This window comes from Brachionichthys hirsutus, unplaced genomic scaffold, assembly GCF_040956055.1.
Source record: "Brachionichthys hirsutus isolate HB-005 unplaced genomic scaffold, CSIRO-AGI_Bhir_v1 contig_290, whole genome shotgun sequence".
In the NCBI taxonomy this organism is placed as follows: Eukaryota; Metazoa; Chordata; class Actinopteri; order Lophiiformes; family Brachionichthyidae; genus Brachionichthys; species Brachionichthys hirsutus.
The window spans coordinates 34,753-53,999 of record NW_027180426.1 but is presented as its reverse complement, the minus strand read 5'-3'; the positions used below and the strand labels follow the sequence as shown (position 1 = coordinate 53,999).

Here is a 19,247-nt window from a genome sequence, read left to right as displayed (position 1 = left end):
GCAAAAGCAACTGCGGCAAGCTCCTTCATAGCATCTATTTTTTGCATGGGTGGTCCCCTTTACATCGCTGAACTCAGTGACAGCAAGCTCTTGCAAATGTAAAAAAAACACAAAAAAAAGAAAGTAGCGGTCTAATTTTGCGCAGTAAACTGAGTTCTGCAAAGGCCAGTCTGTCAGCAGTTCATGCAGTTATTAAACCTGGCAGGACATTGTGTAGTGAGGAGGGAGAAAGTATGTTTATGTACAAAAAGTGTTGCATTTGAGGTGTTCAGGGGCTTTTGTCAGGGGTGCAGATATCCAGATGGGGGAGAATGAGAGACTGATGAAGAAAGAGAGGTCAGGAGGGGAAGAAAGGGGGGAGTGAAACAGGTGTTTGCAGGGAGCGACTCCGCACTAATTTTGTGCTGAGATTTTGGAAAGTGGGTTCCTAAACCGTAGCAATCAGCCGAGCGTTCTCCCCATGCTGACGTGTGTGCCGGTGCGAGCTCAAGTTATGATGGCCTCCCCCCCGTTCCGCCACAATGGAGGGGGTCTGCTGAGATGACATAAATAGAAGAGGTGAGGCTGACGACGGAGCAAATTAAACTTTTGCTGAGCAAGAATCCTAAAAAGTCCACTAAAAGCTCTCTGAAGGGATACGCAAAGGAAATGATTTGCTTCATTCTCCAAAGACCAAACAATCATTTAGTTGAAATCTTCAGCGTTTTTTTTTTTTTTTATAATAATAATAATGAAAAGCAGCTTTCAAGTTTCTACACAATGTCGGCCAAGTCAAAACAAAACCTGGAACACTGGAGTCTGAGCCCCCTTTCTTCCCTTTCCCCTCACAGTGTTTGTGTGGGGTCTTCAGCGTCTTGACAGCCATAGGATATGAGTGGGACATTGTTAGTCACTCCAAGTGCTACCTCAGTGGTACAACTTCCTTCTCCTCCACCAGCCTCCACGCCCACCCACTCACCCACTCACACATACACACACTAAAGAATAAATGTTCACGATGCATTAATCTTTTGTTTACGTACAGTTCGTTATCAAAGGGCTTAGCCTTTATCAAGAACTTATGTAAATTGTTTAGCTTTTAAATCAGCATCTAAATATACTAATTTCATGGAAGAAAAAAAAAACTTCTCTAAGGCAAACAGTTCAAAGAAAATATAATGAACCTGAAAATAATTTTCATTTGATTTAATCACAAATAAATAACTCTTTTGCCATGTTTTTATAATCCAATTCAAGGTATAATAATAATCATAATAATTTGGGGTTTTTAAATTCTCTGCATATCTTAATGTTTTGTAAAGAAATAATAATTTGCTCTTTTTTTTTACTTAACACTTCTAGAAAACATATTACTAAAGAGTTTAAAACAATAAGGAGCAGGAAAGAATATATTACAATGATAATCAATCAAAGATAGGCAAAATATTTGCTTTGAATCTGCTTTATTTTTATTTGCATTGTTGAATTGTACCTCAATATGTAGTGTGTCTTGTAAAATTTGTTGGGATAATTCTGCCTATAATAATATCATATCAAAGAGGCACAAAGGCGTAAATGCGGATCAAGCACATTTGAACTTTCTATTGACAATTTAAAATGTAACCTAATTTTCTGATAGAAGATTGAGGAATTAAATAGCTCTTCAGAATTGTAGTAATGATTGCCTACTGGAATAAATCACTTTGAATCCTTCAAGTATAAAACGGCAGCGGTTGTGTCAGAGACATTTACCTGATGGCATTCCGCTGCTGCAGCAAATCTGCGGCCTCTACCAGTAAGAGCCTGAACATCGGCCAAAACACCCCTGAATAGACACAGACACGGTAAATCTTTTTTGCCGGCACTGCCAGCCACACAACACATAAAATGTCTCCGTCAAAATGGGCTCTTTGTGTGGTCAACTGAATATGGCCCGAAGAATGAACCGCAGCACTGTCACTCTTTTCCTGTCCCCCCCGTCTAAAAGCAGAGCGGACTGAAATAAAAAAAACAGCCTAAAAAAATCCCAAACCAAGCGCAAACCAGCAATTTTAGCTTAAATATGGTCAGATATCAGCAATTCCCCTACAGCTACCCCCCCATGATCAAAACCCCGTTGGATGTTGATTTTTCTCAACAAAAACACAAATGCATTTCTCCCGCCGCTGTGGGCGTATTGCGTTTCGCCAAATATGTGATGTTAAAAAGCTCCATTTGTTAGCCCAAAGAGATATGAACTGTCATGACATGAAATTAAATCGTTACATGTTCGGGACATCGACTCGGTCTGACCCTTGTCTCGCAGTTTCAGGCATGTCTCATCCATTGTATCCTCCTCCCTCGTCTTAGCTCGTGGGAAACATCTCACACTACAATCGCAGCGGCAGTGCGGGTTGCCATTTGGGGGCCTTGTGCGATGTTATTGTTGGCGATGGGAGTTGTTTTTAGGAGTGGTACAGAGAACAAGCTAAGCTTCTCTTCCCCCTCGGTACGGTCCCATCGTTGGAGCGCCCGGGATTCAGTTCATCGATCACTGTTTACTGGGAGGGAGGATCGACGCAGTGGGTGGGATGGGAGAGCACGTCCAAGAGATGCACAATATGTGCGGGAGATCGTGTGTGCCTGTGCATTAATGTGAAAAGCAATGCGAGCACATATTGCACGCATGTGTGGGTGGTTTTGTAGGAGTAGATAAAGAGGGTCCAACATGGCAGGATAAGTGGTTGTTTGCATGGCCAAGGGGTCAAGTAGGAGTTCATTTGTCTGGCTGCAGAGGTCTGCAGTGATAAAACATGCACAAGCAGCGTGTTCGTTCTGTCACACACCTGCACACAAGCGCGTATTATAACGAGCTACAGAGAACACACTCATTCAATCTGTTTGAACAAGAGGCTTGGCTCCATTTAGATCTCTCAGCAAAGACTCCTCAGCAAGAGCTGGAGCATAAAAGAGTACAGCATGTACACACACACAGAGGCCTGATGGATTATGTCTCTCCTGGCCACAGAGCCCTCTCAGCAGGGCTGGCAGACTTATCAGAGACCCCGTGCAGGCCGAGGGGTGAACAAGAGGGATGAGTAAATACGAAGCTGATGGAAAGGGCCCCACTGTGGGACCGCCTGACCAGCGGTAGGGCCCGGAGGTGATATGGAGCCAAGTAGATGACCCAACAGCAGGGCGCCATCAGATCCTTAAAGGCTTCGACATGGCCATTTGATCAGCGTTGAAAACCACCAACGGAAAACACTGGACGCAGCAAGCCGCTGTGTTTCTCCCCCCTCGTCTGGAAATCAATCCGTGTGTGGGTGGGAGGTGGCTGTTTTCATTTCAAAGACATGTTGTACTGTAACTAAAGAAAAAAAAAAAGGGTCACAGAGTGAAAGACGTGGAACATGTACTGCAGGGATTGATCACGTGATTGCAGATACTTGCAGTACTTCAAGTTCCTCAGCCTATATAATTAGAACAAGAGAAATGGTGGTTAAAAGCTGTAATAACTTGTGTATTAAACCTTGGGAAAACAAGAAACATACTGTAAACACAGCATTGTCTTGATTTATAAGCTTAATTTTCCTTTTTACACACCAAACAAATATAGTACAGTGTTAGTATGCATTGGAGTAGCTGTTTGTTCCATCGGACAGATCTAATTCATTAGCTTTGTTGCTGATCTCAATCAACTACTGAACATTGAGTTCTAAAACTGTTTATCGGCTGGTCATTTGCGTTATTTGGCTGCCAGTTGGAACTAAGAGGCTTTTATACAGTTGATTTTTAGCGCTTATAGTAGAAAGCATGCACCTGCTGCAACCCAGATAAACAACATGAGAATAGAGCTGGTGAACCAAGTTTTCATTTTGAAAGCCAAAGTAAAGCCAATACAGGAAAAAATTAAAAGATAATATATATTTGTGTGCTTTATAAAAAGATGACCTTAATTGTGGTCAATGTAAATCGCATGATTATGGAAAATGCTAAAACAGAGCATAACAGTGGAATATGGTGAGAAAATGTAGCATCAGTCGCCTTGAGCTGCTGATGAGACCAATCTGACAAACAATAGAGGGGAACATTCAGCGTGTGTTTATTTCAGAAGGAGTGTGTTTTATCATTTTAGACTAACCTTTGATTTATTATTTTCATTTTAAACATAAGAAATGAACTTATTTTTTTCTTTTCAGTTAAAACTGGGAACAGTCATGAACATTTGCCTGGTTTGACTCTCCCGAGGGCCGGTCCAGCTGCCGACATACTTTGCGTTCTTTCAATGAGGTGCAATATGGCAAACGCCATCCTCACACCAATCTAATCAGAGACAGGCTACGGCGGGCCGTGGCCTCACCATATCAGGATCTGTCAATTGGCATGGCGGAGGTATGTTCTCTCCGACTGCCCTCTGGTTACGCAATGTGCCCTTATTAGGGACAAACCTCGGTGGTGTTAAGAACAGATAAGCATGTTCCCACCGCTGGATGTGACGACGCGTGTAATGCCATGAACTGAACGTAAACTTGGTCTTCCTCCTCCCCCCGCTTCAAATCAGAACCACCTGCCCTCAGGCCCTGAGAACTCGCTGGTCCTCGCTCTGGACCTCCTCGGAGAGGGAGAGCTCCTCTTGTTTGGACAAATGTCAGGGCCAGCTCCAGGGCCCTTACATGAAACAAAGAGTGGAGCAGGGAATTGTACCCTTCATGTAGCCTCCGACAACCCCGGGCTGTGTCTCCTCCCTTCTGAGCAGGCAACAATATTTTTTAATTATGTACAGGAAACTCCTGTTACAAAGGACACTCTGCAGGAAGACTGCTCGCAGTTCTGGGGTCGCCGTCTTTTCTCCCTCTCTCCGTCCTGTAGGTGTATCGACTAACAATCTAGAGAACATGCCACCCAGATATTCAGACCACTGCTGACAGACCACCACCCAAAGTAAAGATGGCACCAGGTCAATGAAGGCAACCTCCCTCGTGGACTCCCACCAGAACTACACACCCTTCATTTGTACAATTAATCAATCTCAGGCAGACCAAACAAACCAGCTGCAGTCTTCGAATCCTCCTTCATGTCCACAAGTATACTGTATCGCAATCATTATCAATAATAGTATTTTATACTGCAAGACAGAGAAGAAGGCATGTCAGGAAGCCTGCGTTTCACCCACAGCTTCGTAGCTCTGGTGGTCTCTAACTGACAGGAACTCAGGCACTATTTGTTATCTTTAGGCCAAATATGTCCATCTGGTTTTGGTTTGGCTCCTTGAGATTGCCCCTGGAGATGTGGATGAAGGAGACTTACGGGTGAGGCGGGGCAGTGGAGGAGGAGTAGGACTCGGAGGCTTTTTTTTTTTTCTTCTCTTAAATTGAATTTCTCACCATTCCAGCCTGGGCCTCGGACCAGGGATAGAATAAGAGCTCGAATCCAGCTCCCATCCCTCAGGCTCCTGGAAAAGCTATGCTTAAAAAAAATGAGGAAAATTCTTGGAAGAAATCAGTATCACCTGTTTTGCCAAATGACTTGAATGTTCAGAGTAGCATCTATTAGTATAGAGGAAAGTACGAACTCTTTCTGAACCTGACATTTTGTGTATTATCAAATGATGTGTATGAAAAACAAATAGCAGACCAAACAAATGAAGGTTTCCATCTTTGATAGGATATCGGGAACTAAAGTATTCTTAACTTATGTTTGGGCTGTTTAAATATAAATATTGTCAAAGTGTTTATTTTTAATAGCCTACATGTTCGCTGGGGCAAAAGTCTAGCTCTACCAAAGGCTCATGTGATGTTGATGGTTACACACGCACAGTAGCCCACCCAGTTTAAAATTCAGCTGTGTCCTCATCACTGAGTCTGCACATGTTTGTTTTTTCCTGGATTAATGTGAAATAAAATGGTTAACGCAACAAGAAAAAAAGACAAGTCCCTTTTATTGGTTTTAGGTTTCTTTTTTCAGTTGACTTTGATTACTGGAGTTCTGTAAATATCCCCCCCCCCCAGGCGTTTTTCCTCTTTTAGCCGCACATCCCCGTTCTCGTCCGATTTCTAAGAATTTCCACAAAAGGAGCTGCAGCTCGAGTCACTTTCAGGTTTTCATATGACTGAAGACGGTTTTCTGCTGTCATCCATCGCTCTTGTCAATGTCCACGTCGGCTGCGTGAATCAAAATGGAATGAGTGTGGAAATAACCCGATGCTGAGTTATTTTGTGGGCCCGTACAATTTCATGGTCAAGACATTCTCAAACTGCAGCACGTGAAACACACTGGGTTTTTATGCTTTTTGATGCTGCAGTTTTCTTTTATGGTATTTCTGTACAATTAAATACATGCCTCTCATGGTACCCCCCATGAAGTCTGCATTTATCCCTGACTGACCATGTGGATCATGAAAAATAAGACTTTACTGTCTTTTAAACAGGCAGTTAAAAACCTTTATTCATTGTCATGGTTTACATTATTTATCTCCTCTTTATTTATTAAAAACATTTTAGAATTCTATTTATGTTGTCATAAATGTGCGTAACAGAATTGAAGTCCACACTGTTAAGAATAAAAATAAAAGACGCTCATTTAAAACATATTTCACTTTAATGAAGGTGCACACACTTCTCAAATACATGCCAAATTTGCACTCAGTGAGGATGATTTCTTTAAATAACACGAATCTTCAAGTTCCATTAAAAACGCCAAAATGTAATTCTAACAGCATTTCATCAACACAGGCAACATTAGGTAGGTTGTGTTTTATTTTCAGGTGCTGGACCTTCACAGAAGGCATTCAAATACTTTTTTTGTCCAAAAAGCATTTCGATTAGCGTGAAAATGCAGCTAGGTTGGGACTAAAGCAGCACGACGGCTCAAACATATATATAATTTTTAAAAAAATGTAAATGTTGTTTCTCTGTGTTTAAGCTTTGATTGCAAGGCATGCAACAATGTATTAAAATAATACACTAAAACAATAAGACATAAACTGTTGGTGAACTGTAAAAACAAAAATTCTTTATCAAGGCCTGAACGAAGCCGGTCTGACCACACAAGGCTTTTCACTGGAAACATGGCAGCTTTGGTATAATCTATCATAAAGTGCGCATACTACAGTTCAACACATTAACCACACAATAAATATGCAGTGATTTTATCAACTCTGATCCAGAAAATCTGAATTTTAATCTACAGTTGAACATTTATTTACAGCCCAAAAGAAGATGCTGGATAATATGTGTAACTAAGAGGCAACACAAATGTTTATAGTCACATTATTCTACTCATGCTGCAGTCGTCACAGAGATGCGGTTGAGGTATGTTTCCGAAGTTCATGTCTATTAGCAGAAGGTGAAAACAGCACATAATAAGATTGCAGTAAGAGGATGTTTGAAAGAGGAGCAGATGGTACAATCTGCACATGCAACTAAAAGTCAAACTCTACAGTAAGATGATGTGACATGTCTCACGAGACTCGTTCAGACATTAGCAAGCGCCTTAAACGCCTTAAAATGAATCCAAGGAATATTGAAGCTTTTCTGACATTTTACAGAACAACATACTGAACTAATTAATGTTATGATGTTACTGATAAAAGTAATATCAGCATAACATTTAAAAATAGTACATTATTCAAGAAAAATACATGTTTCTGAATGTATATCCCAGCGCATGTGAGGATTATTCACTAATTAATCACCATTAAAGCAAATTGTTTTGTTTCTATATTCTTTTTTGCCTACATTAACTCAACACATTGGATCATAAGCCAGGGAATAATGCAGTCAGGATTTCAGTCCATGCTTCAGGTGCAGGAACCTGAAATTACCGGTAGGTCATTTACAGGTACATGGGGTTTGGTCCAACATGGCACAGGCAGAGACTTCACATCGCTGTTGGAGACAAAATGGAAATGGAAATGGAAAGTTTCACTCTCAGTTAAACAGGGACTGACTCTTTTGTTCCCACTGTGCAATCCTGTAGAAAATGTGAAGCATGCTTCCCCCTTGTGGATGTTTATGAGAACATTTCTAAAGAAGCACTTCCATAAAGAATAATAATAATAATAATAATGAATACATAAACACATACTAACCTCAACTATCAGCCGTGGGCACACATGATGATCGTCGTGATCTGCACATTGTTTTCTGCAGAAAAACTTTCCATTATTAATCATATCAAATGGATTTTGAAGAAGAAAAAAACACATGATTTTCATCAATCCAAAATCTTTTGTAATCCTGTTTCCTTTTGGGCGTACATTACTTACATACATACTGATGCGCATAGTGAGTATTCTCTATTACATATAACAAGAGCAATAATATATTACTTAAATTATTCATATTTGAGCTTCAGAGACCTCCTTATGTTTCTCCTTTATTTTCTAGATCTTTAATTTGGATGATTTAAGATCAGTAATGCTGAGCGAGCTCTCAGCTTTACGATCACTGTTGGGAAGTGCTGTGTCCTCTACCTTTGTGTGTAGGCGATGATGAAGGGCAGGGTCAGATAGCCAAGGGTGTCTTAAAGACTCGGAAGCCCCCATCCTCCAACTGATGACAGACACATTGACACACCTTGTTAAGAAAAGACATGCATGTCAACCTCAGCACCCAAAAAGCAATGATAAACGTACCCTTTATTCACGATGAGCATCTTGGAGATGAAGTCTTTGGCTTCTTCCGACGTTTCCGCAAATTCCGGCTCGTCGAAGCTCCACTTACAGCCCAAGATGTTGTTCAGAGTCTCGCTGTCCTCGTCACCAAGGAATGGACAGAGACCGCTCAAACTAGCCAGAAGAGACATATTGTCACTCACATTTGCTTCTGTGTGTGTGGATATACACATTTTCCAGTCAGGGATGGATAAAGTAAATGTCTCATTTAACATGTGTTGGTGTTTACTTACAGCATATAGGTGATGACGCCGAGGCTCCACATGTCAGTGTTGAAGGACACAAAGTCATAGTTGATGACTTCAGGAGCAAGGAACTCTGGAGTGCCAAAATTCACGCGCAGTTTTTCCCGTGGTTTATATCTACATGGGGAATGTCATTCAAATGGCATTTTGCATACTTACAAAATTAGAAAATAAAATGCACGCAAATGTTGTACTTACATCCGAGCAAGACCAAAGTCAATGATTTTAACCTTATTGGTGACTCTGCTCACACACAGAATGTTTTCTGGCTGAAATTCCCAACAAACAGAATAATCGAAATTACTGGGACAATGTAAGGGAAAAAAATCAACAACAAACGTGAGTTCCGTTGTTACCTTTAAGTCCAGGTGCAGGATGTACATTTTGTGCATGTGCTGCAGGCCCTCACAGATCTGCCTGATGAACACCACCGCATCCAGTTCCATCAAGGTGTAGTTTTGATCAATGATCCTGTCAAACAGCTCCCCTCCACCGACACTAAGGTCAAAAAGGCTGTTTTGTTTTATATTAACACAAATATTTTAAAGAAATAGTAAAATAGTGAATTTAAATAAAATAACCAAAATCCCACTCTGCAATATGGAAGTAAGTGTTCATTAAAGCTAAAGAAAACAACTACCTTGTATTTCATTAAGCTGTTTTGAAAGACATGAAAATATATATACATATATATATATATATAAAAAAGAAGCGTACTATTCAAGTACAAGGATGATGTCATTCCTTGACTCATAAGCTGCATAGAGCTGGATCAGGCTGGCATGGTCCAAATTATTCATGACCTGGATCTCATTCTTCACCACCTCCTACCAAAAACACAGGCGCAGACAGACAGATGCAGGAGCAGATCAACGGACACGGACGGATGGCGACACAAGACACAGACAAGCGAGCATGCACACACACACACACACATGGACACAAAAAGAGGTTTCAGCTGTTCTTCTTCTCCTCTTCGAGGTCAAATATTTCTCACCTAGGTGAGAAGTATTTCCTCTGCTTCTGTTCCCAGTGGCCTTGCAACGCTCAAATACGGCCTAAAGATTCTTCCTGGGCCTCTGCTTCTTACAACATGCGTCCGATTCTTGCTGCAACATTTAAATAGGACTATATTTGTTCCAAAACACAACAGCAGAAGCTCCTACCTTTTCTTTCAGACTCCGGGCTTTAATGACCTTTGCTGCCAAAGTGAGACCGGAAGAGTTTTCAACACATTTGTGCACCTGGCCAAAACGACCCCTTGACAAGAGGGAGAGGAAATTATTTCCTTTCACTCAGTTTCCAAACCGTGCATAATGTCAGAAACAGTTGTGAAACCAGTCAGGATGCAGTGTTTTGTTTCCATGACCAATCAAAAACTGATCTTTCTGCATTTTACTGCAGGACTGTGAGTACTTAATCTGTTATTTCATTAAATCTGAGCTGGGCTGCTTCTCCTCTTTGAAGACTGGGATTAACATTTAGTGATGAGCTACCAGCTGGCACCAGGGATACAGTTTCACATACCACTGAGTCCCAAAGTAAAAATAGCTACCGTGACACTAAAGTTATGAACCAGGGGAGAGGAGGAGGGGGGGGGGGTGTTACACAATTAGTTTTCATGGGAATTGAGAGCATCCTTCATGCTACCTTTCATCTGTGTTAGATTAACTGCTCATTCATAGCTTTCATTCTTAACATAGTAGACAGAGATTTGAAAAGCCCTCACCCGCCCAGGACCTCCTGCCAGTTGATGGTGTAGAAGTTGATGATCTGGTTGGGCTTGGCAGACACGATGCGGTGGTTGAAAGGAGCCGCCGGTGGAGGAGCGGTGTCTGAAGGAGGAAGAGTGAACCAAAAAAATTATAATTCAATTTCAATTGAAGAATGTGAGAAGCGTGGATCTGCAGCAGTAGTGACGTTTCTAAGTCTTATCCGTCTCACGGGTCACAGGTGTTGTTGGAGCTCATCGATGTTATTATTATCATTATTAAAATATTAGTTGTAGATTTTAACTTTTTTTTTTCACCTAAATGATTATTAGATGTAAAATAATTATAATTTTGATAACAATGATTATTATTGGCCTATTTATCAGTCCAACTCTGCAAAGAATCTTCTAATATTGCAATATATAATATATACAATCTAGAAAAGCACTCAGGGAGCGCAAACCTCCGCCAAGCAGCTCATTCCCCTCATAACTGGATTTACACCATCCACATGGTGATCTGGAACATCATCAAAAGGTTCTAAATTGTTCTTTCTTAGTATCTTTATACACCAACCATGCAAAGTAAACGTGAATCGGAGTTTATGTGTATTTTTTAACTGATTTTTTAATCCGTAAATGGACCCAAACATTTCCTGAAAATTTCAGCAAGATACGTCTGTAATTTTTTGTCATGTTTGCTAACAGACAGAAAGACAGACAGACAAACCACCAGCAAAAACATAACCTCCTTGGTGGAGGTAATAAAAGTAGACACATAACTTTATTCTGGCACTGCCTCTCAGGAATCTTTAATTGGTTAAAACAAATTTTAAAATCTTGGCTAAATATGTTAAGTAAAAATGAATTGGCCAAGATTTGTCCTGTAATTAATAGTTTTGAAGGGACCCAACTCACCAATAAAGTACCGCTGTATATCGTCATCATCCTCCTTTTCTGCATCATTGTCCTCTCTCTCTCTCTCTACCCGTTGTTTTAGATTTAACTGGAATTCAACTCCATCTGCCCTGAAAACGGCCCAGCCCTCCTCCTGGTTGTCTTCCTTACGCTCTTCCTCTTCCACCAACAGGCTTTCTGTGTGATCCACCGCAACAAAGTGTTCCTCAGTCAGAAAGGACTTTGTTCTTTCGCTTGTGCTGCCGACCTCTGACATCTGGTCCTTCTCTGCCTCCTGAGATGGGGAGGCATCTTTGTGGTCATCACTGTTGGAACAAAGTTATGGTTCTTGTATTTGTTTTTGTCAGGCTTCATAACATCTTGCGTACTCTTTTGGTACACATGTTACTACTACTACTGTACTTTCAGCTTGTCCCATGCGGCGTCGCCACAGCAAATCATTATTGAAATAATTGGGGACAATTTAATTTGTCAGTCAGAGCCGGTTAAATAGACTACCTCGCATCAGTTGTTGCTTTTTCGTCTTCCAGGGCAGCTGTGAACTCTTCCACGTTTGATCCCTCCTCTTTCTTGATTTCTGAGATGAGTGTCTTATCGACGACAGCCGCTTGGGAATCTTCATGCTGATTATCAGTCAATTTCTCTGCAGGGGCATCGGGTGGTTGATTTTTGGGGGACCCTTCCACTTCCAAATCGAGACCCCCAGGCGCGAGCTGCTGATCTGATTTATCTGTGTTCTCCTGGTTGAGTTTCTGCACTTCTTCTACAAAACATTGAACACACACATGTTTATTATTGCTTTGGTCTGGCACATTTGCAAAGACAGTTTCTCAATGTCATCACCTGCTATGTCTGGTGGTTTCTTCTGAGCTTTCAGACCTTTGGAACTCAAACATGGCTTATCTGTCCCATCTTTACCTTTGTGATCCTTCAACTGTCAAATAAAAATGAAAAACAGAGAAAGAACAAATCTGGATAATATATCACAATTATAATTTATAGACATTAAATGATATATGGAAAAATATTGGGACATTTTGAATTTCGGAAGGAGTTTCCTATTCACATTTCACTTTTTTAATAGTATTATTGTTATTATCTAAAAGAGTGGTGGAGGTACCAGTCTGAAGCCGGAAATGAAAAATCAGACAGAAAATGTTTTCTTTATATTAAAGATAAAATGTTATGCAAAGAATAAACCTATAAATTTCCCACACTTTCGAGAGGCGAGGAATCGCTTTGGTTGACCGAGCTTTATCTTGTGAGGAGGCGTTGGAGAATTGGTCTCACATGCAGGAGTTATGTCCTGATTCCTTTTAGTGGCTTTATTAGAAGTAGGTTTCTAATAAAAAAGACAAGATAGCAATACTTAGTAGGGTTACATGAATACACAGAGAATGTATGACATTATTACATCATACATAATATGACATAATTATTATTAATTATTTATTATCACAAAAACAGATGATGAAGTTAGGTTCACACGTAAAAAATAACACAACATAAAAAATGGATCGACAGTGAAGTAATACGGCAAGAAAAATATTGTTTCAGGTTAATATTATGAAGTTAGGGTAATATGAAGAAAGAAAGAAAAACAGCAAATCAAGCATTATAGAAATGGTGTTACAAGAGTGTCATTTATTGCAGGTCACCGTGTGCACACATGTGGCATGCCTTTGATTATTATTGACAGACAGTTAGAAAGCCGTATGTCGGTGAATTTATAGCTTATCACTTGTCTGACTTGGCAATGCAATGCAGAACATGAGCAGAAAATATTACACGAAGCTGGGAGCTGCCGTTCAAATTTTTCTGCTGAGGAAACTCTGTGATCATCTTTACATGGAAAAAGCTGCCGCGAGTCAGCGGGTGTCGTCCATTTGTTCACTGCGTGCTTTCATGATGTAAACAGCAAAGAGGATCTTTTCATTACAGTGTTTTGCCAGTGACAGTCAAGGAGTTCAAAACGTAAGGGATTGGGTAAAGTGATCTCACACCTCTGGAGGTGGAGGAGGGTGGAGCAGCCATAGAAACTCCTCAAAAGTTGGCTCAGATTTGTCTAAATCTACCGTTTAAAAATTATTTAGCACAATTTTAATTGGCTTGTATTCAATTAGTTAATTGAATGGATAAAATACTGCGCTGTTATAAACACACTATAATGCAGGTAAGTATATGCAGCTACACACATATTTGGAGTTTAGTGATTATATGTATTAGGGTGCCTGGAGGTGTAATAAAAAGGTGTGATAGAAAAGTGGCTTCAGAGTAACATAAGTTTTTTTTTAATGGTGTTTTAAAACATTAGGCTAAAATAATTGAATTATTAAATATAATGTCGGTGTAAATCACAATGGAGCAATGCTAACCTGACAAATTATCTTTGCATCAGTACATTTGTATTTTTTTTTTTTTTGATGTGGCAGAATTCCTGAAAGGCTGTCTGTATTTAACACATACCATGTTACGTCCAGGCGTTTGCTGGGTTGCTGTGAGATGCTCTGGCAGCATTATCAGCAGCGCTGCCAATAAAAGTTTATGATGAGATATTTTTCAATTGACAAATGCGATGTCCTAACTGGCACAGACATGAACTGGACACTAATAAATCCACCGGCATCCACAAGCGTCTGGAGTTGCTTTAGTTAAGAGAGTCAGAGGGAGAAACCAGAGAAATGTGTATTTTCCTCCTGGAGGTTAAAGGGGATTCAAGTCTTTTCAAACCACAAACAATGCAGGAACCCTCCCACAAAGAGAATTTCCAAACCAGGCAACTTGCATTCTCACCCCTGGACTCGCACCCTCCTGTGCGCTTCCAGGGGCATGGGTATGAGGTAAGGGCAAAGTGGAACTAATGCTAAAGAGGCCATGTTGCCGTAGCATAGCTGGAGATCCGATTGCAAATGCGAGCTAAGTTTATACAAGCAAAAAAGTGATGTATTTATCATGCAGTTGCTCATAAATCTATACAAATTATCATTGTAATTTATTCAAACTTAAATTAGGAATTGGCAACTGTAAATGCAGTGAATGCCTGACCACTGTAAATTACCCCTGGTCCATTATCACAGGGAAATCTAGAGCACAAGCCAAGTCACATTTGTGGGCAGGAGACCTGCTGAAGTGATCAGCTTTGTTGCTATGATCACTTTCACATGTTCTGCCAACAACAAAAAAATATCGGGCATCTTTCGAGCATAGACAAGACCAAGATTAGATGTCCTTCACTGACTGTGATACACGGAAATATACAGTTTAGAAACCTGACTTGAGAAATCTGAAGGCCATCAATCATCATCACAATTTTTTTATTATTCTTCTCCAAAGGCAACACATACCTGTACAAAGATATTTTGGACTTTCAGTTCTTGGTCTCACCTTGTCAATCTCCTCGTTTGCATCTGGCGATGACTTCTTCTTCTTCTTCTTCTTCTTCTTCATGGCTTGCTTGACTTGATTGTCTTTGACTTTTAAGCCTTTCTGAGCTGCGGGGCCTTTGAACATCAGCTCCATGACTCTCAAACTCTTCACGGTCTCGCCAATAAAGCTGATCACCTGCTGCATGCCGAGGACCAGCTTTTCCATGCCGTCCAACTTCTGAGCCTGCTGTTCAGACCTCTGGTTCACCACGGACATTATAGAGCTCATCTCCTGACAGATCTCCCTCACCTCTCTCCCGGCGACTTGGGTTTGGTTGACCAACCTGGGTGGAAGATGGATCTCCTCCTTGTCAACCTTCAGATTCTCCATATCCTGTTCAATTCCATCAATGTCCTGGGACATTCCATCAAGTCGGTTGAGGACTTTCTCTTGGATGTTGATGAGCCTGTCCATCTTGCAGCTCATAGACTCAATGCGATTATGCATGAGGTCAAAGCTTGAGCTGCTGCCATCTCCTACTTGATTCTTTACCGAGGAGCTCATATTTCCGGTGGTTGAAAAATCACGTTTGGACATTCGATAAAAACTGAACCAAGAACGTCCGTGAAACAGAATATAAGATTTGAGCAAAAATCGCAGCCAGCTCTGTCCTTCAGTGCTCCCAAAAGGTGCGTAAAGGTTTGAACGGAATAGTTCAGGATCAAAAACCTCCAATCAGCAGTGATGCAAATTAAAATTTGAAACACCAAAATATTAAAATGAGCTTCTGTGATTGTCACATTTTATCCCCGGCGTCTGCTTCTCTCCACACTTGGAGTAGCATTCAGAATAGAATCAGGCAGTGTCTGTAAAATGTAAATGTACAGCCTACGTAACCGGGGGTGAAGTATTTGGGGAGGGGTTTGGCACTCTGTGGACATTGGAGATATTTGAGAGCCTTTAAGTGTTGTGAACTCCGTCACCATCCGCCTGGTAGGTGTCAATATGATTACTGTATTTAAAACCTCTTCGGTGTGTGTGTCTGTGCTTTTCCTTTTGTGCAGCATTTGCCTACTTGAGTGACAATGGCATTATCTCATTGAAACAGATGGACATGTCTGAGTGGACTCTAACCATGTCCAAAAAAGGAAACGAAGCTCACACAAGTGTGTATTTCTATTTCAAAGTAAAATAAAATGATTCATTTGAATTTATTTATGCAAGTTGTGTTGACAAAAGATTTTTTTGCTGTCAGTATGTGGTGTTCCTGTCAGTCAGACTGTGTATCATTGTGAATGACAATCAGAGCATGAGCGTAAAGAGCTAGTAGTCTAATTATATTCGAAAGCAATTTACTGGTGGTTCAGATTTGCTTGGTGATCACCACTGTTATCTCCTCCGAGGCGAGAGTTATGTACTCAGTGGTGTTGGTTTGTCTGTCTGTCTGTAGCAAGTTAAGTCAAAAGGTTAGGGATGGGTCTTGATAAAATTTTTAGGGAATGTTGGGAATGTATGTATTGTGTAACATTCCAGAAACAGAGAGAAGTAGCGGCATGTCACTCTCACCAATAAATAACTGAGGTAATGCAGATTCAGAAGATAATGGATTCCATGTATCCGTGAAAGGTAAGAAGTTTTATCTATATAGACAAGAAAATAGATTAAGATGCAGATCCCAGATGCTGCCTGTAACATCATACAGCAGGACCAGTTTGGTGGTGGGCCAGTGATGGTCTGGGTACGCCTATCCTTGGAGGGACACCTAGTCCCCAGTAATACCTGGACTGCTGTAAGGTACTTCAGAGCGAATGACAGATCTTGCTGGTGCAGTGAGTCTCAGTGTGGCCAGAGTGTTCCTGTATGATGAAGGCGTTGATGCCATTGATTGGCCCTCAAGTTCCCCTAACCTAGATCAAATTGAGCACCTATAAAACATCATGCATTGGGTCATCTGATGCCACCAAACGCAACCACAGTTATCCTGATCCACTTAGTACATCCGTCAATTCATTAGGAGAATGCCTAGACATTTGTGAGAGTGTGTTCAGGCAGTGAACTAATAATTTCCAGCCACACCTCGATTTCTTCATCTTTTCATTAAACTTATTGTAGTAAATATAATAACTTTCATTGACCTCATTGCGTTTCTCCCTAGGGTGGCTTTGCTATTGTTCTAATTCTTTCAGCATAAAGTCATTGGTACTACCGGTACTTTTTTTTAAAGCAAGTTCAGAGCAACTTCCCCAACATTGATGAGAATAGTGCAGCAAAGCAAATTTCCCCTTTATCGCTAGAATATAATGTAAGTACCGCAACTTGCGCTCAATGTCAGAGGAAAGAGGAAGCCTGTGGTTCCTGGCCAAGAGAATTTAGGACAGTAAGATATTTAGCCCCTATGCTGAAACAAGACACGGCTGACAGGGATGAAGAGTATGATGCTTACACACTGACAAGAACCTCCACTGGCAACTTTTTAAGAGGGTAAATGATCCGTTTTAACTTAGCTCTCATAGCCTTACCATAATCAGCATTGCCTGTGAATCAAAATAGGTATATGCTAGTCCAACAGAATCATGCGTTCAAGTCAGCTCAGGGCAATAAACATGTTTTAAATGCCAAAGAGAAACACGGAAAATAAATGCTGCAGTCAGAAGTACTTAAATGGCTGGATATGTTATTGTACTGAATATTCATATTAAAGATATGTCCAAGTGCCTTTGCTCAAGACACCATAAAATGCATGTGACGACAGAGGCCCAGGCTGCAAACTGAGCCACAGTGACCCCGGCCAAACTCGCCTCACTCCGGATGCTTGAGCCAAAAAAGCCTGGACTCGCGGGTGCATGAAATACAGCGGGACGTGAGGCTGCCAGATAAAGTGAGGCCAAGCTGCTGAGGTGAGGGAAGGGAAAGAGTTCAGCCGTCAGTTCATGTTTCGTGACAAGTCGCCGTGCATATTACACTCTTTCACTTGCGCAAGATGGCTTGCAGTGGAAAGAACAAGTAACTCTGACAGGACAGAAACACATGCGAGTGAGCCCAGCCATCAATCACTCAGGGAGAGGCAGGGGCTTTCGCACCTGCCCCTGGATGCCCCAACAGATGACAGACAGGCTACGTCAATGGCAGCATGTTGTATCAATTTGAGGGTCACGGACAATAAACTTTCCCATGCAGCATGTGCAACATGGAACACGCCGGATCATTCCAGAAACACAAGAGAATGCTATGAAATGGATTCTGCAACAGAGGATTGTTAAAACTATTACTTTGCTGCTGAGCATGCACAACTAGATTGTCACTATCACATCATGTCTTGCATTGCTTAGTGAATGGGGGCATTTTAAGGTTATCAAAGCAAATAAACACAAATCCCTGTGACGTCTGAAGCTTAAGGCACAGAACATCTATCAAGTAAATCAAGTTAAAGCACTGCCAAACAAAGTAGCAGCATCACGACCAGTGTTCAAAGTCCTCGCACTTCCTTTGCCAAAAACAAGTAACTAAAGCAACTGGGAAATCACTGTCCTGTCTGCTGCTGCCTGTATAAAGTAATGTCCAGTTAATGTGACAGCAAAAAAAGCTCTCGGGATGTCTGGGAAGCATTTCAGCTTCATGAATGTGAACAAATAATTCCAGATTTGAGTGTCCCCGTTGACCTTGTCTACGAAACACCTTCTGACTTAGATCAGAAGTCGAAGTAATCTCAAGGTAACTTGATATCGAGCTGAAGATGTAACGCCTTTAAATAGCAAAACATTTAGTCACTGTCCAGTGCAACCCTAACCATAACATGACTATGAAACCAGTATCTTGCATGTTTTTCAGTCTTTTCTGTAGCAAAATGAACAGAAAATCTGATTCATGTTATGTTCAATTGACACAAATGAGCAATTTAAATAATTACGTCTATGTAAATGTTGTGATGTAAACATTGGCCATCAAATTGTATAGACGCTCAGGCCAATTGTTTTGACTGATATGCTCCGTATCCAAAGGTATCTAATATCTATCAGTTTACTCTGGACAGAAAAAAACAGCCTGAGAAACCTAGAATCAGAGAATAGCTCACATTTTAGTTATTATATACATTTATTCAAATACATGTTTAATGAGGAGAATACGTATATCTTGTCAATAAAGTGATAACTAGTCACTTAAATAACTGGATGTGTGCTAAAGGGCCCAGGGATCGAGATATAGTTGTATCGGTGTTGCCTTATAGCTTCCTATTTTCCACATGAGAGGAAAAGGGTATTTAAAAAAAAAAAGATTGAAGTAGCATAAATATTTTTTGTTTTGACAGTTCCTCTTTTTACGAAACTATCACTTCCGGTGGGAGTTTACTGATTTACTAACGTGTCCACATGGA

At 40.8% G+C, this 19,247-nt stretch overlaps 1 protein-coding gene across 1 annotated transcript; it reads right to left on the bottom strand.

The window, feature by feature from the left end:
* Positions 1-6,559: 6,559 nt before the first annotated feature.
* On the bottom strand, positions 6,560-15,439 carry LOC137914830 (myosin light chain kinase 3-like). Its single transcript, XM_068758325.1, has 14 exons — positions 14,894-15,439; positions 12,353-12,443; positions 12,008-12,314; positions 11,510-11,814; positions 10,610-10,715; positions 10,047-10,140; positions 9,598-9,707; positions 9,237-9,378; positions 9,079-9,149; positions 8,869-8,997; positions 8,597-8,749; positions 8,435-8,513; positions 8,051-8,105; positions 6,560-7,847 (listed from the first exon to the last, which is right to left on the bottom strand). Exons 1-13 carry the CDS (start codon positions 15,437-15,439, stop codon positions 8,052-8,054), a joined length of 2,187 nt encoding a protein of 728 aa, XP_068614426.1. The 3' UTR covers positions 6,560-7,847; position 8,051.
* Between the last annotated feature and the right edge of the window lie 3,808 nt (positions 15,440-19,247).

Coding starts and splice junctions, on each gene's coding strand:
- LOC137914830 (XM_068758325.1), bottom strand. CDS start 15,439: ATGAGCTCCTCGGTAAAGAATCAAGTAGGAGATGGCAGCAGCTCAAGC. Junction 12,315..12,352: donor GAAACCACCAGACATAGCAG/GTGATGACATTG, acceptor CAAATGTGCCAG/ACCAAAGCAATAATAAACAT. Junction 11,815..12,007: donor AAAGCAACAACTGATGCGAG/GTAGTCTATTTA, acceptor TTGTTCCAACAG/TGATGACCACAAAGATGCCT.